This window comes from Podarcis vaucheri (genome assembly GCF_965113315.1).
Source record: "Podarcis vaucheri genome assembly, chromosome: 6".
Lineage (NCBI taxonomy): Eukaryota > Metazoa > Chordata > Lepidosauria > Squamata > Lacertidae > Podarcis > Podarcis vaucheri.
The window spans coordinates 28389348-28417155 of record NC_138764.1 but is presented as its reverse complement, the minus strand read 5'-3'; the positions used below and the strand labels follow the sequence as shown (position 1 = coordinate 28417155).

Genomic DNA, 27808 nt, shown 5'->3' with positions numbered 1-27808 from the left:
TATTCAGAAATTGGATGAAGCACTCTGTAGTGAAACCATGGTGGAGGAGAATACAAATGAAATCAGTAGCATTAGATCAGCCATAGCACAACTATATGGCGAAAGCTTCCTAATCCCTGGTCTAGACATAGCTGCAGAGATGGTTCTCTCCGGCTTTGTAGCCAATTAGCTATGATACAACTTATCTAGCAAACCCTAATGAGTGCATAGGCTCATGTGCGGTCCTTTAGATGTCCTGGTCCCTGGCTGTTCAGGGATTGAAAGGCAAATATCAACATTTGGAATTGGGCCCAGAAACAGACTAGAAACCAGAGAGGCTATAGCAAGTAAGGTTACAAGCTTCCAAAACCTAGCTCCCACCAGAACTCTAGCTGCCAGATTTTGAAGAAGCATTGTCTGTGACAGCCGCTCAATTGTGGAACTGCCTCCCTGCACCTTCATCGTACAGTAAATGCTGAAGTTGCACCCCTATACCCTGGCTTTTGACACCTACGGTGTAAATTTTTATTGCCCACCTTATTTCTGTGATTGTCAGTTGTTTCAAACTGTTTCTAATGTATTTTAATTGCGTGTTGAGGTCCCCAAGCCACCCCACAAAATAACTCACAACTCGCACATATTTTTTGTTTAAGGTTTTTGGCATAATTTTGGCCACAACTATATTAAATTACATACCTGTGAGTGGTTGCTTAGGCATTGGTTAAGAATATCTGTCCCCCCGCCTGGGACAGAACTGACTTCCGAACTCCCTCGGAAGCCAGTAAAGGGAAAACAATATTGGGGAGCAATGGAGCTGAGTCACAGGCCCTCACCGCTCACCCACATGCTCCCCAGGGCTTGCCAGCCCTAGCCCCATTTCAGGGATTCGGCCGAAATTGTGGCAAGCCCCTGGATTCCTTTAACAGAATTCCCTTCTGCGCCAGCATTGGAGGGGCAGGCCCAGCCAATGCTTACCCCTCCTCCAACCAATTTATAACCAATGCCTAACCGCAACCTTACAAGTTGCGACGATTTGCTGCGTAGTAGGCAAAAACCAAATGGCTCAGCCAATCAGCCAGATGGACAAAATTCCCTCCCTCTTAGCCTTCAAATCCCACATGTTTCTTAATTCAGCGTTATCGTTTCTCAACACTAATTCTGCTCCTTTTTTCAACAAACAAAACTTTAGCTTTTTGTGGTGGTGAAGAAGTCCACACAAGCTCCCTATCACCCCAAATTAAACTCGCAACTAGGAATGAATGGTTGTGGCAGGTGATGTCACCCTCATTTTCACTGGGAGATGGAATTGTTACATACAAAATGTGGCATATATTAGCAGGGTCATGTTCTGTCGTTTCAGTTCTTGTATTACGCGGCAGTCCCTTGTCATGTTGTTTCTAAAGTGATTTCTGGAAGCAAAATGTCTTGTGTCTGTGTGTGTTCAAGTTGGGGAACCGTTAATTCCTCCTAAAATTTCATTAGCACTTAGCCAAATAAAAAGTTGACTCTTATTTTCAGGAAAGCCATTGACTGCTTTCATGGCAAAACAACCTACAACGACTGAAATGCAAAGAGAATCAGAACCATTAAATGTAATAGTGTGGCTCCCCTCCCTCCCTCTGGCTAATGTAGCTCCTGTTCTTCTCTTCTTACACTGTTTAGCAACTCCAATGTCGAAAAGATAAATTTAACTTGACAGCACAAGATAATGGGGGAAGGATTCTGGAAACATTACTATGGGTGATGAGCTGTAACATCAATTAATTTGGGAATTAAGTTTACTGAACTAAACTTCTACCATACCATATTATGTATACCTCCAATCTTAAGGGAAAGCTGTTTGGAGATAAAGATTCACTGGAAGTGGTTCCACCATAAAATAGTTGCATGTTTATGAGAGAGAGAGAGAGAGAGAGAGAGAGAGAGAGAGAGAGAGAGAGAGAGAAGTACTATAAGGGATCAGAAGTAAATGAAAAGCTTCTTCTTGCCAACCAGGGCTTTAAACCAGAGTGGGAATGAAGATACTAGTAGGATACCCCACACACATCTGTTTGGTGACTGTGAGAACAATACGTTTTGCTAGATGGGTCATTGGCCTGATGCAGCAAGTTTTTATTTAGGTTTCCAATGTGTCTACAAAAGCCCAGAGTCAGCTCTGTCTAATATCATCTGAATTGGGGCTTCCCAAGCTTAGGTCACCAGCTGTTTTTGGACTAAAATCCCCATAATTTCTGGCCACTGGTCCTGCTAGCTAGGGATGATGGGAGTTGTAGTCTAACAACAGCTGGAGACCCAAGTTTGGGAAACTCTGATTTAATTGGTGGGTAGGGGAAAATGTAAAACCGTTAAGTACAGAATCTAAACTTACCAAACCCATCAACTGAGAAAAAGGAGGTAGAATGAAAATTGATGTTTCTTCGAGTTGTTTTCCAAAACATCTGGAAGGCAGCAGGTCAGCGAAGACTGATCAAAGAGATCCTGCGACAGGGCCTTCTTAGTGGTGGGTGTGTAACTGCGGATTTATCTCCCAGTTGGCGTTCTTTGGCCCCTTCAGTTCTGGCATTCAGGAAGGCCTTGAAAGCTTAACTTTTGCCATTTCTTAAGCGTTTGGATGAGTCTTGCTTACATGTTTATTTTTCTGAATCCCTTCAGTGTTTCATACTCTGCCTCATGTCATTTTGATTTCTGCGTGTACATTGCTTATTGTGAGGGTGTAGCCCTGAGAAGCCATTGATAAATAACTGAATACACACTGCACCTTTCAAAGCACATTTGAAATACATCTGTCCCCTAAATAATTCTGGGCATTGTAGTTTATCCATCCCAGAATTACAATTGCCAGCAACCCTTAACAAGCTACAGTACCCAGGGTACTTTGAAGGGGAAAAGGTGTTTCTAATGTGCTTTAAAAGTATATTGTGTACACAGCCCCAAACTCTCCACAGAAGGCAAAATACGGATGAAATCAGAACTGTAATTAACTAGGAATGGCTATCTGATACCCAGGATAACACATACAAGAAACATCAAAACATATGTGAATCCACGAAGTAGAATATATTCATGGCTTTAGAGTTAAATGTATGGTTTCTTCCACAATTGCCATTGTGTTTCACTTGAGTAACATGCCTGGAAGTCTCCTGCAGATTCCCCAATTTGTCTTTAGCCACCATGAAACTGTTCACAGGTCATTATGTGACTAATTGGTCTTGCATATGTTTCATTCAACTTCCAGCACAGTTTTCAAAGGTGTGATTTTTCTTTCATCTTATTTTCCATAGTAGCTAATTCTAACCTGCTCGTTAAATTTAATGAGCAATCACACCAGCTAGCTGCTGTTTTCTCACTTAGACCTTCCAGACGCGGGCGCCAGAAAGATTATGCAGAGCATGAAAGCAGGGCACATGCGCAAACTTCCAAACACATTTAATCCTCTGAAATGCTGGGAAATTATTGAATCAAGGCCAGGCTATGTCTGGCAGTTTAATCTTCCCTTTGTCATTCCTCTGTAAATATTCTGGGGAAGGAACAGGAAGCACGGATGTGTGATGCTTCCGGTTTCCTGGCATATTCATCCATCTCTCCTTACTTGGGAAATGTGAAAATTCTCGATGGAGTGGGGTGCAGGAAATTTGTACATCTCCCTAGGTGGGAGATACACACTTTCTCTGAGTTGTCATGCTGTTCTCATGCCATAGAGAGAGGATAACAAACAGGGAAAAAATCACAACAGCTAAAGACAGGAATATAAAGGCAGTCTAGTTCACAAACTCTGAAATGTACACCCATGGGGCACACAGCATGTTGCCAGCGGCATGCAGTGATTTTTTTCTTAAGGCAACAGTTAGGGCTGTATGTAGAGTTGGGAACCCCAAGAATCACCTAGTCCAACTGCCTGCAAGGCAGGAATATCCACTCAAGCATTTCTGGAAGATGCCAAAAAGCCTTAAATGAAGGAGCGTCCACAGCCTATCAAGGAAGTGCATTCCCCGCCCGCCAATTTACCAGTACCTAGCAGCTTGCAAAAAGAAGTTTGGCTTTGCTTTGTTTTTGTTTGTTAGAAAAAGACATCCCCAGGCGGAAGTGTGGATTCTAACCCCCAATTAAAAAAAACACATTTTTAACACCCCTCCCTTTCTTCACCATTTCCCTTTCTATGATTGTGTTGTTTTTGGTTGTTGCATATTGCTGTTGATCCTTCATGAAAATTGAAAAAACACACACACACCAGATTTTCCCCCATTTTTCTCATTTTTCCCAAAGCCGTTTCCACCCCAGAAAAATCGAAAAAAAAACCAGTTTGATATAGTCTGAATATTCCACACACTCCCCCCCCCATTTGCTTTGAGGAAAAACGGGGGCGGACCTGGGTCCCCCCCTCCAATTTTTCCAGGTTTTTCCAGGCCTCCTCATCTCTGTCTGGGGGTTTCTTATATTAAAACACTGCACTTTCAAAACACACTCACACACAGTGGCTGAAGGAGAGGCGGGAGGAAGTGAGATATTCAGGTTGCACAGATCTTGTCTTCCACCCCATAGGATCTTCAGATTTTCCGACTGCTCTTCCTTAAAAAATGAAGGAGAAGGGGCTGCAGTTATCATTGAAGCAGCTGCTTCCTGCTCCTGTGTGTGTATTGCTCTACAGGGTCCTGCAGTTTTGCGGCCTTCACAGAGGTACTCAGAGAGAAGAGTGAGGTGCGCGCGCACACACACACACACACACACACACACACGGAACCTGGAGACACTGGCTAAGCAGGTACACGTAAATGTCTTGCCAGGAACATTAAAGGGACTAGGCTCGTCCCATTAGCCCATGGACAACTCGCCACTGCATTCTGCCCATTGTGCAACAGAGTTGTGTGGATCTGCAACTTTTGATTTTTCTCAATTTCTCATTTTTTGCAAGCTTAAGTTACAATTTCCAGACTTCTGCATCAGTTCATTTTTAAAATAAAAAGTCTTCACAAAAAAATGTCATCACTTTTATTTATTTATTTATTTTTTAAATATATCTTTATTAATTTAAAATAAATACATGTATGAGAAAACAGACGTACATACAAGTAAACAAACAATCAAACAAACAAATAACAGAAAAATCAAACAAACCACCACACTATAAGATACAAGAAGATTAATATAATTATCTTCATATATACTCCTGATACTAAATACAATTATAAAACTTATAGAGAAGAAATATAAAACTGACTTCCAGTTAATCTCACTGTACTTTATCTATCCATTACTTTAGTTTGTATTTCTCCTCAGACGTGTTTTTGCAAACACATTTCCCTAATATAATGCACTATAGGTTCTTTTCACTAATGTATGGGTTTTAAGTACACTCCCCTTTAGCATACATATCTTTGGTACACTTTTTTTAAAAAAAGAACTCCTTTGTAAAATGGGAGGATTTGGAAGGCTTAAACCAATTTGGCTGGGCTCAAATTGTCAATCTTCTATGGAGATGTCATCTACTGTGACCAAAAAGGGAGAAGTTAAAGCATGTTTAGATTCCCCAATATATTGAATTTTATTTGTAATGGCTCAGAAAATGAGACATAGATTAAAGTGGGGAGAGAACAGTGGGGAGCAGATCAGAATTTTTTTTAAACGACACAAGCACAAATACAAGGTAATTTTTTTGGGCCAGAGCACCCCTAAGGTTTTTAGACTCAGTCATATTCCATATAATGTAATTGGGAGAGCAGCAGGATCCAAATTTTGGAATTGGACTCAGGAGAAATAAAGCTGTTTTCCCATTTATTTGGAAGATAGCTCCTTTTCCCAAGCCCAATTCCAAATCAAGCCATGGGGTGGCATTTAGCAGTTACTAGCTAAAGTATTCGTATTTCACGTTGGTTTGATTGAATCAGGTTTCCCGCAAAATGCAATTGCTCATAGGAAACAATGAACAGGCAATTTTAAGTGTAATTTTTCATGAGCTCTTAGACGCTTGTGATAGAGGCAGGTTTGGGATGTGAGGGGATTACATGGAAGAAGAGCAATAATATAATACCAAATTGTCGGTTTTAATGAATATGAGCAGAGTAAGATGGAATGCCTGCAGCAGCCAGTATTTCTTTTAGAAATCTTTACCAAAATAAATACAGAAAGGGGTATTGAAATATGAAAATAAATAGGAAAGTGCATTTTGAATCATACACATACAAATGTACTTAGGCCTTCCTGGTGTGTGAATCTGTGAATACCTTTCAGCAACACCGAAGCAATGCTAAACCACACTTTCAGATGAACTGCCTTTGAGAAATCTAATCTAACAAGAGTGAGGCTTCTGAAGCTGTAGCAGGATGGGGTTGCAAAGCCTCCTGTAGCTCAGTAATTGTTATCTTATCAGGATAAGTTTCAGAGAATGTACTATTCCCTCTGAATCTTCCCATTCTGTGGGCCAGCTCAGTCTGAAGTGGTTGAGAAGGAAAGGCTGAAGGTAATGGACCATTGTACCATCAATTTTTTTATTGTGTTTTTTTTGGGGGGGTGCTATAAAAGGCCACTAATCATGGTGGCCATGTGTCCAACCCCAGTACTCCTGTAATTTCCCTCTGAATAGCAAGAGCTGGAGATCATGAGTGGAGAGGGCTATCCTACTCACTGTCTGCTTATGTCATTCCCATAGGCACTGAGGGGACAGAATTCTGGACTAGGCTGGCGTTTGCCTTATCCGGAAAGGCACTTATTAGGTTCAGGTCATGGGAATAAAAATGTGTCGTCACATCCGGCTTGCCTGTGATCAGAGTACTGGTCTGGCATCAGAGAGACAAGCAGTGGGACTGAGGGAGGGGCACCAATTCACCCCCATGCCCACTATTTGAGATTGTTGCATCATTTTGCCCAATGGCAGGGCCGGCCCTGGTCAAGGGCCCTCAGACCGTGTCCTATTGTATGCCTCTGGAGTCAGGTTGGGCAATGGGTCCATGGGTACCTGATTGTGGATGTCTCATGGGGACCATAATTAGTTAGCTTAATGTGGGGAGGAAATGAATATACAAATTGGCCTGTATAGCTTAATCAAGAAAGCTGGGCTGTGGTTCTTAAGGCCTTATTTAAAGCTTTTTTAAAAAAGAAAATCTGTATTTGAGTTCAGGAGGACTCTTGTCTAATGTAGTGGTTTCTGGATAATTTCCTTTGGGCATTTCACATGCAACATAGAAAACGGAGCTGGTGATAAATATTCAATCACTCTTGTTCACATGCTATCAAACTTTCACATGCTATCAAAGGTTATGTACCTTTGCGGGTGCACATATAAAATACATGCAGCCTAATTCACACTCTTTTGCACCAGTCTACGCAAGTGGCGCTGTGGGTTAAACCACAGAGCCTAGGGCTTGCCGATCAGAAGGTCGGTGGTTCGAATCCCTGTGACGGGGTGAGCTCCTGTTGCTCAGTCCCTGCTCCTGCCAACCTAGCAGTTTGAAAGCACGTCAAAGTGCAAGTAGATAAATAGGTACCACTCCGGCGGGAAGGTAAACGGCATTTCCTTGCACTGCTCTGGTTTGCCAGAAGCAGCTTAGTCATGCTGGTCGTATGACCCGGAAGCTGTACGCCAGCTCCTTCAGCTAATAAAGCGAGATGAGCGCTGCAACCCCAGAGTCGGCCACGACTGGACCTAAAGGTCAGGGGTCCCTTTACCTTTACTTTACCATCTCTTTAGGATACTCCTGGGATCATTTTATTTTTGTATCGGTGAGGCATGTGGTGATTCCTCTGTTGAGCTATCCAAGACTGATGGTGCACTCTTGTGGAGTCCTAGGAGTCAGTCTCACTGAATTCAATGAGTCTACTCTCCCAAAACTGTGCCTAGGAATACAGCGCTACTGTTGGCAAAGATGATCTGAAAGAGCTTTCTATTTCTAGGCAATCTTGCACTTGGAGCAAGCAAACTTCCTTCTTTAAATTGGCAGGCAATTTACCTTCCATGCCCTGGTCCCTCCCCCACTGAGATGGTAATACCTTAGCTTCCTCTCTCAGTGACAGCTCTGCTTTCACTGTTATTTAAGGACCCAGGCTGGCTGCCTTCTGCAGGAAGCATCAATTTGATGACTCCTGGGGCTACTGCAGTATCCAGAGCGAAGGGCATCATTTTAGCAAAAGAAAACCGGATCATTTCCCTTTGCCGCATTTAATTGACAAAACGGAAGGCTAGTATCTGAGAACCAATGAAAACTTTTCTTTATTCTCTTTCTTTATTAGAGAGGGGTAGGGAATACTGGGAAAGTAATTAAGCTCACTCTCCCCTAAAGTAAGCAGGAGGCAGAATGGTGATAAATGTTCTACCCAGCCTTGTGTTTACAGTATACTTAGGCAAGTGATTAATTTCTCATTTTTGTGTTATCTGACTACAGCTTCTCAGCACAGATGTTTTTGTTTTAAAACCACGAAGTAGCTGGAATGATTATCCTCCCCCTGCTTGGCACTATGGAGGAAATACAAGATGAGTCTGAGCAATATTCCCCCCACCCCCCACCACCAGGGAGTGTAATGCCTGGCAATCAGAATGTTATTTTTTAAAAAAGCAGCTAAGTCAGTATATAAATGGTGACACTGCATGAAATATAAACCGAGCTTTCCAAAGCTTCAGTATCAATCACTTGCTCAGAATGTGACAAAAGCTGCAATGCTAAATCCCTCTCTTGAATTCAGTGCCTTTGAATTAAGTTGGACTCCTGATTAGACTTGGTTAGGATTGTGGCTAAGGTAATTCCAACTGAACTCAATAGGCCTGGCTGTTTAATAGGATTGTTTAGGATCCTGTGTATAAATGTACGTAATCCAGTGCTACATAATTCCCCTCCATAGGCCACTTTAAAAATGCTGAGGGTCTTGACAGACCACTTAATGATTTTTCTGCCTGATTTAGCCATTGTAATGTGCTAGACGCCGTATGATTTTTTAAAATGATATTTTTATTGCTTGTTTTGTTTCTCCTGTTGTGCTTTATTGTACTACAAATTGAATTCAAGCTGAAAGTGTTCTTCAGACATGTGATGCACCACCTTATTGAGGACAACAGTTTGGGAATGCCTGGCGTAGTGTTTGTGTGTGGAGAGGTGAGAGGATTTCACTGAAAACTAAATTGAATGATTAAAATGAATGGAAATTGATGCTGCTGTTTAGTATGGCTGCTACTACTGCAGCTACTTATATTCATAAAATAGGAAAATAAGAAGCTGCTAATACTAGGTCAGACTATCGATCCCCCAAGTGCTGAAGTCTCTCTTCTGACTGACTGGTCTCAGGCAAAGAGGGGTCTTTGACACCATCTCCTTCCTGATTATTACTTTAAAATAGAGTTTCCAGGGACCTTATGTGTGCAGTGAAGCATGTGCTCTATCACTGAGCTATTTCCCCAGAAAATGTGGTTTCTGCCTAGTTTAGGCACTGGTTAAAGGACGGGTGGGGAGGCAGACCTTGGATTACATTGGGAATCCCCCCCCAAAAAAAATCTGTTTTGCAAGGAGATAAATTTGGGGAGTCCCTCATCCAATCCAAAGGAGATTCTTTATTATGGATGATTTATATTTCTTCTCTCACTCTCAGAATACTTATATCAAGGACCCCTATAATCACCAGTCAGAACTAGCCGTGCTTTGTGATTTTGTGGGAGGTAGTTTGAACTTAGCTATAATTATCCTAAGGCATCCGTGTTGAATTCCAGGCTGTGGTGACAACTGTGTGACAAACCCAAGTGTAGTTTTCCAGCAGGGCTTCTGATTTTGACGGAACCTTGGACAGCTCCAAGTGAAGCTCAGGCTGGCAACTCGCATGCAAGCCCAAGAAGCTCATACCTGTTTTCAGCAGGATAGACCTCTAGATAGATTCTTAATTAGGGCTGTGGCTCAGTCTGTGTAGCTAGCCCCACCTGAACTTGGAGAAATCTCTTGTAGTTGAAAGCCTTGTTCAATTTAGTAACTGTTTGCTTGGACATCATGGGTGAGGGGGTGTGGCTTTGTTGCGGTTCAACAGGAGTCAGTCGCCACCCTTCCAGATCCTTGGCGGTTAGTGTTAGTGCTCTTGCAGGAACCCTGGCATCCCACCAAGATGTTTAAGATAGGTGATAGCACAATACACTGTGGTTTCTTACGGAGATAGGTAATTGAGGGACAGCTCCATCGCCCCTAAAGGCGAGGAGTCCAGCCCTAGGTCCACAAGAGCCCCAGGTCACAAATTCCTGGATGCTTTCCGGATACAATGCTAATAAAACTATACAGTGGTACCTCGAGTTAAGTATTTAATTCGTTCCAGAGGTCCGTTCTTAACCTGAAACTGTTCTTAACCTGAAGCACCACTTTAGCTAATGGGGCCTCCTGCTGCTGCCGCGCCGCCGGAGCATGATTTCTGCTCTCATCCTGAAGCAAAGTTCTTAACCCGAGGTACTATTTCTGGGTTAGCGGAGTCTGTACTTGAGATTCCCTGAGTATCAGGTTAAACAATGAACTATTTATTAATATGACACCACTGAGCCAATCCTAAGCACCTTTAAGCTATTTGGCTTCAATATTGGGTCAAATCCATTTACAGTGGTACCTTCAGGTTAAGAACTTAATTTGTTCTGGAGGTCCGTTCTTAACCTGAAACTGTTCTTAACCTGAGGTACCACTTTAGCTAATGGGGCCTCCCGCTGCTGCCACTCCGCCACGCTATTTCTTTTCTCATCCTGAAGCAAAGTTCTTAAGCTGAGGTACTATTTCTGGGTTAGCAGAGTCTGTAACCTGAAGCGTCTGTAACCCGAGGTACCACTGTAAATCGTACTCAGGGTAAACTTAATGTGATTTACTTGGATTCACCCCATTCTTGTCCCATCCCCCCATCTATTTATGTTGGAATCTTTTGCTGCTTGTAGTCATAATTATTACCATTCTGTAATGCACAGGAAAAGTTACCTCAAGCCTCTTGAGTTTTTATAGTGTGTTCTGCATTTGACGTTCTGTGGTTTGTTTAAATTTGTAAAGCTTTGTAATTCTACTCTCTCTGTGTTTGCTACTATCTAAATTTAATGAACTGTAACCAAACTCCAAACTGGGGTATTGTTTAATCCTTAAAATATTGGTCTCAGCTGGGGTTTACCATTTCAGAGCAATAAATGCAAATTAGAGTATTGCAAATATATTCTGAACATTGAGTACAATATCCCCATGTTTACACGGTCTCCTTTTATTCTAGAAGGGAACAGAAACATATACATAAAAGAGCAGAGGAAGTCCCCATATACAGGATGATCTGTATACAATTCAAAGCCATTAGACTGAAGCCAATCTTGTAATCTAGTGATATGTACATATCTACTTCCGTTTCAAATGGGGGAACACACGTTAATCAGAAATATAAACATAGAACCTCAGCCTTGGGTTCAGCTTTGCCATTCACCATATCATCTGGACCAAATCATCATTACCCAGGGAGGAGCTCCATTGTCAATATGGAGGTCCCTCACCCTGAAACATCATTACACCCACTTTAGTGGAAATAGCATTCAATGTTGCTTAAGGGATGTGTGTTTGGAGATGCTCTCCTAGGGGATGGTTCAGGGATTCAGACTTAGAGAATGGAGCATTTTGTATTGGGATTTTTAATCTGTTGGATGAATCTGCAGATCAGACCATGGCTGTTTTGTACTTCTCTGAATCTTCTGACCAGCTCAGGAGTGCAAGCCAATGTTCCCAGGGCAGTGGGGACATTCCAGGAGCCATAGAATAAATTGGACACCTCTCTCCAGCACTGGAAACAGCATTCTCACACTGGAGAGGGAGATCCAATATCTGATTTCCCCCTCTTAACAACTTACCTCCAAAATATTGGCTCAGCAGATGTTTGGCATGGGCAGATCCCCAAAGGAGGTGTGTTTGGGACAGTTTGGTGGAGTATCATGGAGGAGTGGAAAATGGCTGGAATCCAAAGCTATCCTGATCCCCTGATATGCCCCCAAATGAAATCTCTCTCTCTCTACCCATTTTGTCCTCCTATTTTTAAGTGGAAGGCTAAATGTTTTTTAGGGGGTGGGGGGAAGAAACCCAGCCTAGAAGTGGGTGGAAATATGTATAATTTTTTTTCTTAGAACCTCCCATTCTGCCATCTTAAACCTGACAAAGATTTGGATATCATGGGTGAACCATCTTCAGATTCTGCCCCCATAATAGGACTGCAGCCTAAATGTGTCAAAATCTGTGTTTTGGTAACCCCCTCACCCCCCAAAAAACTCGCAGTTTTATGTGGAAATGAAGGGTAGTAGCCAAGTAATGCTTCCCAACAGCCCAAGGAATTTCTGCTTGGGTAAAATAACTTTCGCCTCTCTTTTCCCCACCTGAGGACCACCCACCCTCCCCAAATCATCTCTGGAAGTTTGAGAGGACATCTAAAGAAGAGATTGCACACACGGTGTGGGGAGAGAGGTAGGAAGTCCTGTTGCCCAAGCAGAAATGCTTGCAATGATGGAACCCTGACTTATTGCTACTTTGCTACTCATAAGTAAAGGAGCTATGGGTAAAAGTATGAAATAGATCCATCTGTTCCTACCCTTCTCCCCCACTGCAGTAAATCCAGAATCATCCTTTCAGAAGAACATCAGATACACATTGCAGTGCACAGGGTTCTGAATCGGAGAGAGTGAGTTGATAATAAAATATATAAGGTGATATAAAAATAGCATTAATGATTTTTCTTCTGCTACACAGCTGAAAATGCTTCTCTGCCGCCTCTAATAATTGTGAAAATCTTAATTCCAGTCATTGTGAAAAGGTTAGGGATTAAGCTCCATCTAACTCTGGAAAAGTCAATTTAATTTTGACACAGTATTTCATGAAGCCAGGATTTCTGAATAAGAATTAACAATTCCACTTTGAAGCCTTTTTTTAATATTAAAAAAACCCAAACTAGTATCTCTTTTTGGCAAGTGAAACAGTTCTGCTGACACTTTCAGGTTGAGTCAATACAATTTTATTTTCCAGACTGTGACCAAAAGCTATGTTAGCAACCAAGCTTGCTGAAATTTAATGATGACCACCCTTATCTCATCGCGGACAAAATCAATTAATTGGTTTTTTAATTTAAAAAAATCGGTTGATTATCATCATGACCAGGAACATTGTTTAACTGATTTGTCTAGGTTTTAAACAGAGAAAAAAATATCATACTAATATAGGTGTGTAGATGGAGAACATAGTCACCTGCACCACAAAATGGTGAGGATGTGTGTATGGGCCATTTAGTTCAGTCTTTGCCAACCTGGTGCCTTCCATATTTTTGGACTACAACTCCCATCATTCCTGGCTATTGTCCATGCTGGCTTGGCTGTTGTCCAAAACATCTAGAGGGCCTCTAGGTTGGTGAAGGCTGGTCTAATCTCCACAGCATTTTGACCAGAGTATCTCAGCAGCTATTTGCATCTAGGGAGCTGTCCCCTCAACAGTGGAATGAATGTGAAGTAGAGGTTGGATGGGCACCTGTCATGGATTGTTTAGTTGAGATTCCTACATTGCAGGGGTTAGATTAGATAACTGCCAGGGTCCTTTCCAACTCTATGATTTTAAGTAATCTAGGTGTATTGTATCTAAGCACTGGTGGACCTCGGGATCATGGGCAGAATATGTAGCTCTTGTACAGTGGTACCTCGGGTTACATACGCTTCACGTTACATACACTCCACTAACCCAGAAATAGTGCTTCAGGTTAAGAACTTTGCTTCAAGATGAGAACAGAAACTGTGCTCCAGCGGCGCGGCAACAGCGGGAGGACCCATTAGCTAAAGTGGTGCTTCAGGCTAAGAACAGTTTCAGGTTAAGTACGGACCTCCGGAACGAATTAAGTACTTAACACGAGGTACCACTGTACTTGCAGAAAGTATGTTGTCATAATGAAACTGCCTGACTGAAAACCGAGGGTTGTAGCCAACAAAGCTGTACTCAGAGTAGACCTGTTGACTATAATGACCCTAATTTAGCCATGCTCATTGACCCTAAATCAACCCATGCTCGATGGGTTAACTCTGTAGGACTAACCGTGCATACAGCCCACATTTTTGGCTTGGAAGGTGAATTACATGCAGAAAATTGTATGAATTTATTGTATAGCTTTACTCAGTGTACAAATGGCTTAAAAGCCACAACCCGCTAAAGAGGGCGAATCTGTGTAGGCCATGCTGAGTGACTTGGGAGACTGGTATGAGGAGGAGACAGCAGATAGAATCAGGTGGAATAAAATAAAGACCCAAACTCCAGTTTTGAAGCTGAGAATTTGGAGATTTTGAGGGTTGTTGTTTTTTTAATTGCCTTTGCTGTGATATTTAGGAATGTTTTGATCTGTATTCCTTGGTACATGTGATGGATTATCTAGAACCAGAATATCACTGTGTTACTGAAGTAGAGATAACCTTTCCTATATGTCTAAGAAACAGAATGATCAGTCCAGGTAGACAAGACTTGATTTTATTAATAAAATGTATATTTTTCCCTCTTTGAGGTGAAAGTTACAAACTTTGGTTTTTTAAAAAAAAGGAATTCTGAACAGCAAACTGTTGACTTTAAAATCTGTTGTACATATAAAATGTATGCATGATTTAAAAAAACAGCTGAAAACGAGCTAGTTGAATCTGATATCAATTAATTTAAACAAATTTATATAAGAAATAGTAACAAACATTTATTTTTCAAGTCTTACATATATTATGAAAAATAAGTACAAAAGGATTTGCGTTTTTAAGTTAATATCTATGTCTGACTACCTGGAGAGAGAGAAATGTGTTGAGGCCAGGGCAGATTAGCCACGGGGTGGTTGTGGGGTGGGGGGTGCATTGCAAATTATGACTGTTAGGGTCAGAAAATAAGTTCTATAGCTAGCTGTTTCCTCGTTGGTTGCTTGGCAGCTAGGTAGAATCACATGACCTGGACTTAATTTGCCACAGTCCAGCAAAGGATATTCATGAGTAGACCCATATTTCTACTCCTGCATCTCCTTTACTGAGGGAGTAACAGATTCTAGGAATACATATCCAGAACACGGAACATGTGCATGGGGTCTTCCTCCTCCTCTTCCTGCAAACCACTGAAAGGATGGTCAGTACTGACAGTATTCAGCACCAACTGGCCAAAACAACCCCACAAGCAATAACTTGACCTGGTCTACTAGCACCTTTAACAAGCAGCTGGGTCTGCAGAAATCAACAGGTGAAGCTTTTCATGCTAATATCTGCTCATCAAGCTCATCAACGTCTTAAAAGACACATCTACTGGAGCTGGTATAAATATTGGCAACCCTACACACACCTGAGAGTAGATGACTCTCACCATCTTACTTTCTTGATATACGGCTTTCTGTTGGGCTCCAATATTCCTCGACTGGGACTCAAGAAAATAAATACTGATGGGGATGAGAGGATAGAATCTGAGACTTCTTATATTGAATGATGTCCAGGGCAGGAAATATTAATCTTGGCTCACATACAATGGTGTAATTCCATCAGACAACTGATGGGGACACAATCCATAAATAATGGTTTAGAATCTGGTTTCAGTATCTATGCGACAAAATTCAGGTGAGGTACAAGAAACGGAATGGCCATAGGCTTCTCCGGGTATTCAAAAATAATGCATATGGGCTCAGTTGGGGTGGCTGGGTGGGTTAGACATGCACACTGCCTGCTTCCCTGATGTTCCTATGTGCATTGGAAATACCTGCTGCCCCTCTCAGCTTTCTTGCATTTTCAGGATTCCTCGTTGCAAGGAGTCTGCTAAGCATGTACACACTTAGAAGGCCCCTTCAGAAAGCTTGGAGGTGGATCCACATGCACCTAACGCCCACATCCTGCCCCAGTTTGAGCCTCATATATTCTTTCTGAATGTCTGAAGACGACTCCCATGACAGGTTATTTGAGGGCCTCTTTTTGATGCTGCCTGTAGGGCATGGCAGGCAGAGCATGCATGCTTCTCCACCTAGCTCTGGTAACATCTCTCCACATGAGAAATCATGGGGCAGCTCCTCCACATAGCCATGTTGCTCCAGTTTTGGGGGTGAGCAGTAACACTGATGTAGCAAGGAGCCACAGAATAGACTCCTTCTACATGGCCTCAGCCTCCCAATATTACCAGAGAGGAACAGGAAGATCTCATGCACCAACAGCTCCCACACCAGTGGCTCCCCAGATGTTGTTGGACTACAACTCCCATCATCCCTGAGCTCTGGCCTTGCTAGCTAGGGGTGATGGGAGTTGTAGTTCAACAACATCTGGGGACCCACAGGTTGAGAACTGCTGTCCCACACTCTAAAAGTAACATCAGAAGAGGACCTGCATCACAATTTCATTTTAACCATACATGTTTCCCATTCCCAAACATAAAACTTGCTTATTTTAGGCATATCTCAATATATATATTCTTGAAATTCCCTGGCATCAGAAAAGGAAAAAGAAAAAAGTCTGAGGTATAGCACCACGGAACAGCACCTCAATTGGTACTTTCCTTCTTGGAGTTCTTTATCACAAAGCAGTAACAGTAGAGACGTGTGTTACTAAAATGTTTCCAGTTCTGCCACCTGAGGTTTTCCTGGTGACTACAAATAACAGAGCTCTTGAACAGCAATATATACAAAGGGTTTTTTATTATTAATATTATTATTATTAATCAGAAAAAAATATGGGATTGGATTCACTGGAAATTACAACTTTATTTTTTTCATAATACATACGCAGTATTGACAACATAATTTTGAAATCATTATAACAGAAGAGCCAGTTGCGATTCAGGGACACATGCAAGTTTTGGAAATGGACACAGAAAGGACAGCGTTGTACTGTACATAGAATAATTACAGTTTATTAAACATACCTTCTTAGCACCTCTTATGTTGTAATTGGAAGGAGCACCATGACATTCAATTTTACAGCACCAAAATATCAAGGGAGGGGCAGGTGGGTTGGGGCGGAATGGAATGTTGGAGGGTTTTCAGATAATTTACCCCACGTTGTCTGTCTCTGCCGCAGGATCCTTCATAATGGGCCAAACAAGTTTGGTCCTACTGGGGCAACAGGTGTTTTCTAGAGAAGACATACATACATGGTGAGACATATTTTTCTATTCCATTCTTATTCAAAACTTGCATGTGGCATCAAGTGGGGTTGATAGGTAGCACCAAGGTGCTTTTTTTCTTTGTTGACGATCTTCTCTTTGTTTATAAGCTTAACCAAGGAAACAGACGGGGCCAATTTCAAATCCAAACTTCTGATTCTGATCACCAAAGTCATTAATCATCACATCAAAAATAGGCACTTGGTCGATTTTGGGAGTATCAATTTCAAGAACAGTCTTTGCATAGCCTTTTCGTGTCTGTAAAAAAACACACACAAACCAAAATGAAAGTAAGTTGTCAGTTAATGCAGTATAGACCTGTAAATTTCTCCTAGATTGTCTGTAATAGGGCTGGGGAACCTTCCTTATGTCAAGGGCTATATAGTGCTACCTTTTCAAACTTAATCCGTTTCGGAAGTCCGTTCTAAAACCAAAGCGTTCCAAAACCAAGGCGTGCTATTCCATAGAAAGTAATGCAGAATGAATTAATCCGTTCCAGACTTTTAAAAACAACCTCTAAAACAGCAATTTAACATGAATTTTACTATCTAACAAAACCGTTTCTGGGTTAGGGTCAGGGTTAACTTTTTGGATTGGGTTAGTGTTAGGGTAAGGATTAGAATTAGGGTTCGGGTCAGTGATGTTTTCTTGTGATTTTGATTCATTTGTGGTTGGTTTCCTTTTTTCAATTTGTTGTGTTGCTGCCTTTTCATGAGTTGCAAGTTTGTTGGCTTTGTGGTTTTCTGGATATCTTCAGTTTTAATTTTAAATGCTCAGCTGGGGAGCACAAAGCCACCGCCTCCCAGCTGAGAGATCCCCGCTCTTGCTTGCACACGAGTAGGAGCTGGATGAGGCAACTCAGTTGGGGAGGTGCAGGCTCCATCAGACTTTCCATTGAGGGGTTCGTGGCTAGGCCTCCGCATCAGAGCCCCTGCACCACCTGAAGGCAGCCAGGTGGAATAGTCTGGGGTGGCGAAGGTGGAGGCAGCCTGGCAGCTGCATCTAAGAGCCCCTAAACTGCTGCTAAGGCAGCTGTCAGGTTGTCTCCGCAATGCCACCCGATGCTCCTTTAAACTTCTCTGTTGAGGGGAACACAGCCATGCACCCCTCAGTGGAAAAGTGTGACGGAGCCTGGACCTCTCCAGGTGAGCAGCCCCAATCCAGCTCCTACTCGCATGCAAGCAGGAGCGGGACTGGGAAGCGGAGGCTTTGTATTCCCCAGCTGAGCTGCCCCGCTCCCGCTCCTACTCCCGTGCAAGCAGGAGTGGCGGAGGCACTCAAAATGGAGCAGTTCGGATTCCGAAAAAGTTCGCAAACCGGAACACCTACTTCCAGGTTTGCGGTGTTCGAATTCCAAGTTGTTCGTGAACTAAGCTGTTCGAAAACCGAGGTACCACTGTACATGGAATGGGTGGGCCTGGTGGTTTGGGCTAGAACCAGCAGAGAGCGGGACCATCTCTCTCCCCCGCCCCCTTCTTGGTGAAAGTCAAGGCATTAATGGTGATGAGGCTTAGGAAAAAAGCTCCTATGGCATCAAATCGCTGTGTACATATGGGTCTTTTTAAAGGGGGGGCTCACAGCGGGGGAAGGAAGGATTAAGCCTCCCCTCCCCATGCACTATGATCTCCTCAGAGTGTTCCACATATGGTAATTAGTCTTACAGAAAAGCTTTCTTTACTGCCAATGGGAGCTTCCCCACCTCACTCCCATACCCAAGCTTAATTGCTGCCAAGGCTGGATCTGAAGGCACTATGAGCTGGCAATTTCCGTGGTCTGGAATCAAGTAGGCTATGGGTTACAGTGAAAGAGACCAGAAAGCAAACCTGGAGATTATCCTTGTTGAGTACCAACACCAAGAATGTAGGCGTTGACCATCTGGCAAAAAGATACAGCTGCAACTTGGTAATGCAAAAGCAGGTAGGACTTTCAGGTGCGTCAGACTGTTAAGTCCAGTCACGGATGACTCTGGGGTTGCAGCGCTCATCTCGCTTTACTGGCCGAGGGAGCCGGCGTTTGTCTGCAGACTTCTGGGTCAAGAGGCCAGCATGACTAAGCCGCTTCTGGTGAAACCAGAGGAGCGCAAGGAAATGCTGCTTGCCTTCACTCCAGAGCGGTACCTATTTATCTACTTGCACTTTGACATGCTTTCGAACTGCTAGGTTGGCAGGAGCTGGGACTGAGCAACGGGAGCTCACCCCATCACGGGGATTTGAACCGCTGACCTTCTGATCGGCAAGTCCTAGGCTCTGTGGTTTAACCCACAGCACATTTAATAAGCTGATGCATAAAAATGCTACTTTTTGCACATCTTAACCAACGCTCAAATGACCGCCTGCATTTTGATTGAATAACACTGCCACTATGGAAAAATTTCCAAGTGGCTATCACTAGGATCTATTTACCACACCCAGTCTTTCTCTGAGCAATGTGGTGGGTTAGATAATGTGCTAGACTCATTTTGTGGGGGAAGCCAATGTGCTGGAGGTGAATTGCCTTCCTACCCAACCATGGTCTAATGTTGGAAGGATGGCGTCTTGCTTCCTCCAGGAACCATGCTGCCATGTCTGGCTGGGGTTCCCACCAAATGCAGGCACTGCTGCATCTAACAATGCAAATTATGGGAGCTGGGGAAACAGGATGGGCAGAGGAAGGACTGTGGGCGACAGGGGCAGTGTAGTCATGGGTAAGGACAAAGGAAGAGGCCATCTAGTCCAGCATTCTCTTCTCATAGTGACCAACCAGAGATTCCTAGGGTGAAGCCCAGAAGCCAAACATTAGGGCAATAACTACAGCAATGGCATTCTTCCATGGGATGAGGGGGGCAGATTGGTGAAGCGGGTGGGTTGTGGGATCATCAGAGATGGCAAAGAATGGAGGGACACATTTAAAAAGGGAATTGTTCTGAATAAATAGAACCAAGGGTCAATGAGAAGTGAATCACAAGGATGGCCATCAAGCCAGTGTTATGAAACCCACAGGCTTCTTGAGGTTACGTCAGTAACGTCTCAATACTTGTGAAACTTCTCAGACACACTTTCCTTTAATACCATTCTATCCGTATCAGATTTCAGTGCCACTTCAAACAGCAGCTCGTCGGATAAGAAGAGGAGGAGATAAAAAAAGAAAAAGAAAGCTTTGGTATTGCTTTCACATGGCATTTTCTGCTTTAGGGAGAAATTATATTAAAATGGTAGAAGGGGGCCTTCCATTTGCAGCATTATTCTTATTCATCTTTTTCTGCAGCACACTGTAGAGTGCAAATGCTTTCCCATTACAATCTTATATCTCAATCCTTTCTCCAGTGACTTGGCTTGTCAGTGCATATAGAACAGCTTACTGTCTGATTTTATTTTATTCTTTTGGTCTTTCCTTAAGTTATGGGCTAACATTACTTTCCCATCTTCCAAAGTTTAAAAGTGTTCTAATTATTGCTATTTTAAAAAGAGACGACACTGCGTAGGTGAAGAACTAACTACAGAAACAAAATATGGTTTTGTTTTTTGTTTTTAAAGAAAGGTCTTTGGAGACATGCATGATAGCATTAAACTGAACTCATTTGATTAAGGTGGCAGGTTAGCTTAGGAAAGCAGAAAAGCATATCGAGGGCTTATACTTACCTCACAGCCATCGTGAAGAACTTTGATGTAAGGATTGTTGTCATAAGACATCTCTTCATCGTTTGAGCCTAAGAACCTCAGTGCTTTGTCATAGCTGTCAGAAGACACGTCATGCCATGCCACTGACTGATGGCAGTTATAAGTGAAGTTCTGTCGGGCAGAGGCACTCAGTAGTTTAAGGAATGTCATTTGGACCATATTAATGGAATTGCCTTCAGCATCCACATAGGAAAGCTGAGGAGTAAAAACAAAGGAAAATACAGACCCATGAAACAGGCGCATAAACATGTGGTCGGTTCTCCTTTTAAAGTGCAAAAGAAGATTACACTTGACACAAAAACACATTAACTGGCTTCCCTATAAATCAACTGACACAATCCTGTTTGCTGTCCCATTAAGAATGCAGTCAAGCTATGAATCGGTAAACAGAGCCTGTTTGGGCAGCGCTACATGATTACGCATTTGGGCCGCAAACTATTACCAGAAGCCGAAAACCATCGCAAATGGTGACCTGCAACCTTGCAACAAACAAACAAACGTCATTCTGCAGACACAAGTTCAGTTTGCTGCAACTCTGTGGACTGGTTTAGATGCTTCCCCAAGTCAAAGGTGCAGCTGTGTGCTTCCTTCCAACACCAGTCATGCCATTGTTGGTTCCAACAATGAATTTTGTAATAATGCTTTTTCTAGCCTTCTATATCTGTGAGAATGTGTCTCGGTGGGTCCAATGTGCAGAAAAACAAGCTGTGAAACTTATCAAATGCTAAAAAATCAACTAGTGTCAAAATCTTAGGCCCTCCTCTTAGCTTAAGGGCCTGGGTGAAATGGACCTCCTTTGATTGGTCCTGCTTTCTCCTTGACATTTTAGCTCTCTTCATGCAAGGAGATTCTGAGGTAAATTTACTTAGTCCTTAACTTGTGCCTACTAGTGCCATTCTGCATTCCCTGTATCTGGAAGCTTTTAACGTCTGGTGTTTTATTATCTTTTTATATGTGCTGGAAACCTTCCAGAGTGGCTGGGGTATAAATAACAATATTATTATTACATACTTGAACATGCTAACTGAAGTTTTGCAACCTGAAGCTAGTGTAAATGCTGAAAAGAAGTTTAAATCTGAACATCTTTTTCAGCTTCAGCAACATACTGTTCTGTATGTGTCACACACACAAAACTCCTGTTTATCATAAAATAGTTTTGTTCTCAAAAAAAAAATTCATTAGCACTTCAGATCAGTTACAGGTTTTTTTGTACATCACTTTAGCTGAACTTAGCATCTGAAGAAAAGAAAAAAGGTTTTACTAGTACTGCATTTCTTTTACCTATACTATGTTTTCAATAACTTCCATAGTGGGAATGTGTTTTGATAGTCAGCGATACATTCTCCAGCAAGGACATGGTGAAAAATAAAGTCCTCACCAGAATACCTATTTGAAATTTAATAATATTGTTTCTTACGCTGAGAGAATAAGTGGAGGGGGGAATCTCATGAAAACAAAACAGTTGCTTTTTGTTGGGAATAAGATGAAAATTGTTTTATGCAATATAAAATATTTTTGGTCTCTCCCCCCCCCCAAAAAAAAATAAAGAACTCCAAATTTGCCTTCATTTTAAAATATGCTTCCTCATTCCATTTAAGCGATTGAGATTTGCATTCAGAGTTGACTGTTAAATTCAGGATTTATATAATGTGTTGGAAACTAACTTTGAATGCATCTTTGTAGCTACTGAAGTTAGTAAAATATGTCCAGTTTTCTATTAATTGTTTAGGACATAACAATGAAAACATTATCAAGAATTCAACCTACTACTACATGACATAATATTAAAGAACAGGTAAGCTCAGGGCTGGATTTAGGTTTGACGAGGCCCTAAGCTACTGAAGGTAATGGGGCCCTTTATATGTCCAGCTGTCCTTTGTCAACAACAAATTGTCGCTGTTTTTTGTGTTGAATATATGCTATATGGTAATTTATGGACCTAATGGGTATCTAAAGCCATTTGCACATGCAGAATGTAGGCACCATATACAGTGGTGCCTCGCAAGACGAAATTAATTCGTTCCGCAAGTTTTTTCTTCTTGCGAGTTTTTCGTCTTGCGAAGCACGGTTTCCCATAGGAATGCATTGAAAATCAATTAATGCGTTCCTAGGGAAACCGCTTGCCAGGCTGGCGGTGCGGAGAAGGGCTTTTCTCCACACCGCAAGCCTTCAGGACAGGTACGGGAACAGAGGGGAAGGCGCGCAGCGCTTTCCCTCTGTTCCCGGGGCTTGCGTGGGAGGAGGGTTTTTCCTCCCCACCGCCAACATTCAGAACAGCATTCTGAATGTTGGCGGTGGGAAGGAAAACCCTCCTCCCACCCCAAGTCTTCAGGAAAGCCATCCGAAGCTGGGCGGCGGGAGAAGGTGTCCCCGCCCGGCATCGGAGCTTTGTTCCGATGCCGGGCGGTGGGAGGAGGCGTTCCCCCCCCGCCCGGCATCAGAGCTTCGTTCCGATGCCGGGCGGCGGGAGGAGGCGTTCCCCGCCCGGCATCGGAGCTTCGTTCCGATGCCGGGCGGCGGGAGAAGGCGTTCCCGCCCCGCCGCCCTGCATCGGAGCTTCGTTCCGATGCCGGGCGGTGGGAGGAGGCATTCCCCCCCCGCCCAGCATCGGAGCTTTGTTCTGATGCCGGGCGGCGGGAGGAGGCATTCCCCCCCCCCCGCCCAGCATCGGAGCTTCGTTCCGATGCCGGGTGGAGGTCCGAGGACAGTGGGGAAGACGCGCTGCGCTTCCCCGCTGTCCCGGAGATTTCCCTATGGGCTGTCGTCTTGCGAAGCAAGCCCATAGGGAAATTCATTTAGCGAAGCGCCTCCAAAACGGAAACCCCTTTCGTCTAGCGGGTTTTCCGTCTTGCGAGGCGTTCGTCTTGCGGGGCACCACTGTATACAGAAATGAGCAAACCAGTGATATTTTAGGGAGCAGGCTAGCAGGCGGGGCCCATTACTTACATCATAGGAGCCTATACAACACAAAACACTGTTGCTGTATGTAGGTTTTACTTTATTTGTTTTTATCTTATATTTTGGAAATGTACATCCAGGTTTTTTTCCCTTTAATTTTTTGGGGGGGCTATAGCTTGTTTAGCTCATACAGTTGTACCTCTGGTTAAGAGGTCCGTTCCTAACCTGAAATTGTTCTTAACCTGAGGTACCATTTTGTTCTCATCCTGAAGCAAAGTTCTTAACCCGAGGTACTATTTCTGGGTTAGCGGAGTCTGTAACCTGAAGTTTCTGTAACCTGAAGCATCTATAACCCGAGGGACCACTGTATGTAAATCCAGCCTTGGTCTAGCTGGAACCTTATTCAGTCAGCTTTGGGTTTACATGCAGTCTCCACCAGGTTTGCAGACTGAGGCGTCCACAGATAACACGATGAGGTGCTGACTAACACTAAAAAGGGTTCATCCACTTGATACCAGAGTCTGAAAGCTTTGTGAACAAACTCTTCTGGAAACAGATGCAGGGGGCACACTGAATATATGAGCCAGTGCATGCAAAAAATGTATAGGGGTGTCTTTAGTGCAAACTGAAGCAGAAGTAGGGTGAAGCTCCAACGCTAGAGTCTCTGCAGCAGTGTTGCTGCTGCGTAGTGGAAGGCCAACATGGCAGGGAAGTTAGTGTGGCGTGGGCATGCCTGCACTTCCAATCCAATGTGTAGGTGCACTGCCACCCACCTACACATTGCCTCACTCCTGTTCCTTCCAGTAAGTTGTCACAACAACACTGACAGGAAGCCAGCATTTTTGGATAAGTTCTCAGCAACAACTTATTAAGAAATCCTTCCCACTGCTCTTTTTCAATGCCTCTAGGTTAGACACGCTCTGGATTTTGCCATCTGTAGATCAAGGCTGCACAGAGAGATTCTCCCAGGAGCTGTCCCTCAACTGCGGAATTTGTTTCCTCCAAAGATACAGCAAAGCTTGAGCCTGATGATCTGTCATCTGCCCCAAGTCCTGGAGATGGAGTGGACTATAATATAAACCAGCTGCAACTACGAGCAAGGGAAAGAAGAGGCCTTGCAGGCAGCAGAGAGCTCCTTGCGTACATTTTGGTCCTGACCCCTGAGCACCAGAAAGGAAACTACGGGCAAATGACAGAAAGTGATGATGAAAGTTGCTCAGAACAAACTTGCTCGCAGATTGCCCATGGTGGGCATCAAAAGGGATGCAGTCAAAATGCCAAATACGTTGCTGGCATGTTGTATCTTGTGTAATTCCCAGAAAAGTAAACCTACATGCAGAGACCATGCTTTTTGCACACCGATTGAGATTAATTTTGTGCTGTGCTTTCAGAGCCCCACCTCCACAGAAAGATGTTTGTCCTGAGTTCAATTCATTTTTTTGGTGTCTTGTTCTTGGGTGTGGTTGCAAATGGCCAATTGTCTTTTGCGCCAGACCCAGAAAGAGTAAGCCTGCATGTTTTTCACCTCCTGATTGATTTTGCTGGACCTGAGCACGCGGGTATGGACTCGGTTGCCTATTAATTCCAGAGTAAAGAAATTATCGCTTACCAGCTTGCCTCTCTTAAATTCACTAAACCAGGTTCCTGGATTTTCCTTTGGCCATGATGAAATCCTTACCTGCAAGAGAAGATCAGATACGGCAAGTGTTAATTATGTCAGCAAGAAATGAGTGGGAATTAGCAGAGTTTTACATAAACACTGCTAAATTAATCTCCTTTTTTAAAAAAAGAAGACGACGGCGCCTGGGCTCTGTGCCTAGTTCTAATCATATTTGCAGTTCTGCAGATAGAAATTTATATCCAATTCTCAGATTACATATTAAATAACCAGATACATTAATTGGATTGTTCAGACAGATCTGTGGAAAACCAGTTGCAAGTGCTTTGTCTCTTGGCAGAGGGTCTGCCCAGATGGTCTTTGGCTCCCTTCAAATGTTATATAGTCTTGTGATCCTAATTGAAACAGTTATGTCTTCCTGCAAGGTAGAGGGATGGACCATTCACAGCTAACATAGATTTCAGCTGTACAGTCTCAGTCTGAGCAGTGCCTGGTAGGGAAGATGCCCTGGGTCCTCATGGAAGGTGTTTAGAGCTTCTCTTTGGAGTTTAAATGGAATTTCCTCCTTCAACTTCTCCTCTGTGAATTGTACTGTCCATATCCTCTGAATATTATCAGGGACAGGAAGGAGTCCTAGGGGTGGGCAGAGGAGCTGGAGGATGAGCGAGGGGAAGGGGGCGGCAATTTGTGGGGTTCTGTGCCACCCATGAGGCTGCAGGTGGAATAAGAGGAAGAATCTAGGCAGTCAGAGATGGGGGAAGAGCTGTAGGAAGGCACAGAGCTGGAAGACAGTCCCCAAGAGAGTTGGACCATTCTCCTCCATCCTCCTCCTCCCCCCCCCCTGTCTCCGAGGAGGGCTTAAAGCACAGGAGCTGCTGGAGCTGCCACACAGCAGAAATTGACAGTTTCCGAGCACAGTTAAAAGTGTTGGTGCTGACCTTTAAAGCCCTAAACAGCTTCAGTCCAGTATACCTGAAGGAGTGTCTCCACCCCCATCGTTCTGCCCGGACACTGAGATCCAGCGCCGAGGGCCTTCTGGCGGTTCCCTCACTGCGAGAAGCCAAGTTACAGGGAACCAGGCAGAGGACCTTCTTGGTAGTGGCACCCATCCTGTGGAACGCCCTCCCACCAGATGTCAAGGAAATAAAAATTACCTAACATTTAGAAGACACCTGTAGGCAGCCCTGTTTAGGGAAGCTTTTAATGTTTAACAGATTATTGTATTTTAATATTTTGTTGGAAGCCACCCAGAGTGGCTGGGGAAACCCAACCAGAGGGGCAGGGTATAAATACATTATTATTATTATTATTATTATTATTATTATTATTATTATTATTTGCACACACCATGGCAGATGAGGGGGTTTCAGTGAGCTGGAAGGGGTGTGGTCACACTGTTGCTCCAGCTGTCCCAGTTGGAGCACAATTCTGAAGAAGTAGATGTCTAGCTTGCTAATTAGCAGAAGTGGGGTGTAGATCCCTTGCGCCTTAGGAGCTGATGCACTTGGTTGCTTTGCCAATGAAGAACTAGACTTCCCATAGCCTGTGCTCATGGAGCAGAGTGTGCTTTGGACAATGTTTGATATCTTATTTTGACAAGCCACAGAATCTGGTTTCAATACTTAATATTTAATAGTAGGAGAAGAACAGCCCTGTTGGATATGACCAAAGTTGTCTATCCTGCCCAACAGTCCTTTGGGCACACATTTAATTTGTGCGCATGGCTCTTAATCCAAGAAGAACGTCATGTTTGGAGAAAAGATAACTTTAGAAATATGTAACTCAAAATCATTTCTCCTGCATATTCCCCATCTTACCTTAATGGCACATGGTACCATAATTTATCATTAATAGAACTGTTAAAATGGAAAGGGGTCAAGCCATTGCAAGAGGTGTTCAAATTTGGGGAGGTTGGATAGTTACAATGGAATGGTCTCATTAGTGGGGTGCACATTTTTTTTTTATTTATGGTTATTACTTTGTCAAAATAAATAATGATAATAAAAATGTGCATTATGAGATAAACTTAAAATTCTGTATTTAAATACAGATTAAAATGTGAACTTTCATGCAGATTTTAAAAAATAAATAATAGTAATTATGGAATAGTGTAGGAACAGGACAGAGCAGAACCAGAATAAGTGAAAGCATTGGACCAGAAATAAAATTAGCTTTCCACCCTTAGCAGAGCAATGCAGAGATCTGATTCTGTGCATGAATCCCTTCAGCAGGATTTGGGCTCGAGTGTGGAGATGCCCCGTGTAAACTGTAGTCAGACAAGGAGATTGAGCGAGAGGAGTTGTCACCCGGCTTTCTGTGAGAAGGAGCAAAGAAGCAGCTCGCATGCACACACCGAAATGGTTCCCCAGAAAGGGTTAAGAAAAACAAGAACGGAAAGAAAAACATGACTTTATTTTCCAGGATGGAGCCTGAGCTTCATGCCCTCGTTAGAAATGGCTGCACAGCTGTGGTGTGAGAAGGAAAAGAAATGTAGTGGCAAGCAGGTGCAGTCAGCTTACATCTGCACTGCATAAGGGACTGTGGGAGGCCTCCGATCTCTGCTAACACTGTATTAT

General features: G+C 43.2%; 1 protein-coding gene and 1 long non-coding RNA gene across 5 annotated transcripts in view; one reads left to right on the top strand and one right to left on the bottom strand.

Annotated features, from left to right (window-relative positions):
- Positions 1-25217, top strand: part of LOC309535204 — a 98746-nt gene extending 73529 nt beyond the window's left edge. Inside the window, exons 3-4 of the long non-coding RNA XR_014221108.1 lie at positions 22446-22560; positions 24523-25217. This is a non-coding gene — a long non-coding RNA (uncharacterized lncRNA). The remainder of the gene's footprint in view (positions 1-22445; positions 22561-24522) is intronic.
- COL11A1 (collagen type XI alpha 1 chain) overlaps positions 16640-27808 on the bottom strand; it is a 260917-nt gene continuing 249748 nt past the window's right edge. For all 4 annotated transcript variants that reach the window (XM_082227699.1, XM_082227697.1, XM_082227696.1 and 1 more), the window contains 3 exons: positions 25224-25292; positions 20678-20911; positions 16640-17318 (listed from right to left, as the gene is read on the bottom strand). In XM_082227699.1, the coding sequence (XP_082083825.1) occupies positions 17172-17318; positions 20678-20911; positions 25224-25292 (450 nt within the window). In that variant the 3' untranslated portion in view covers positions 16640-17171. The remainder of the gene's footprint in view (positions 17319-20677; positions 20912-25223; positions 25293-27808) is intronic.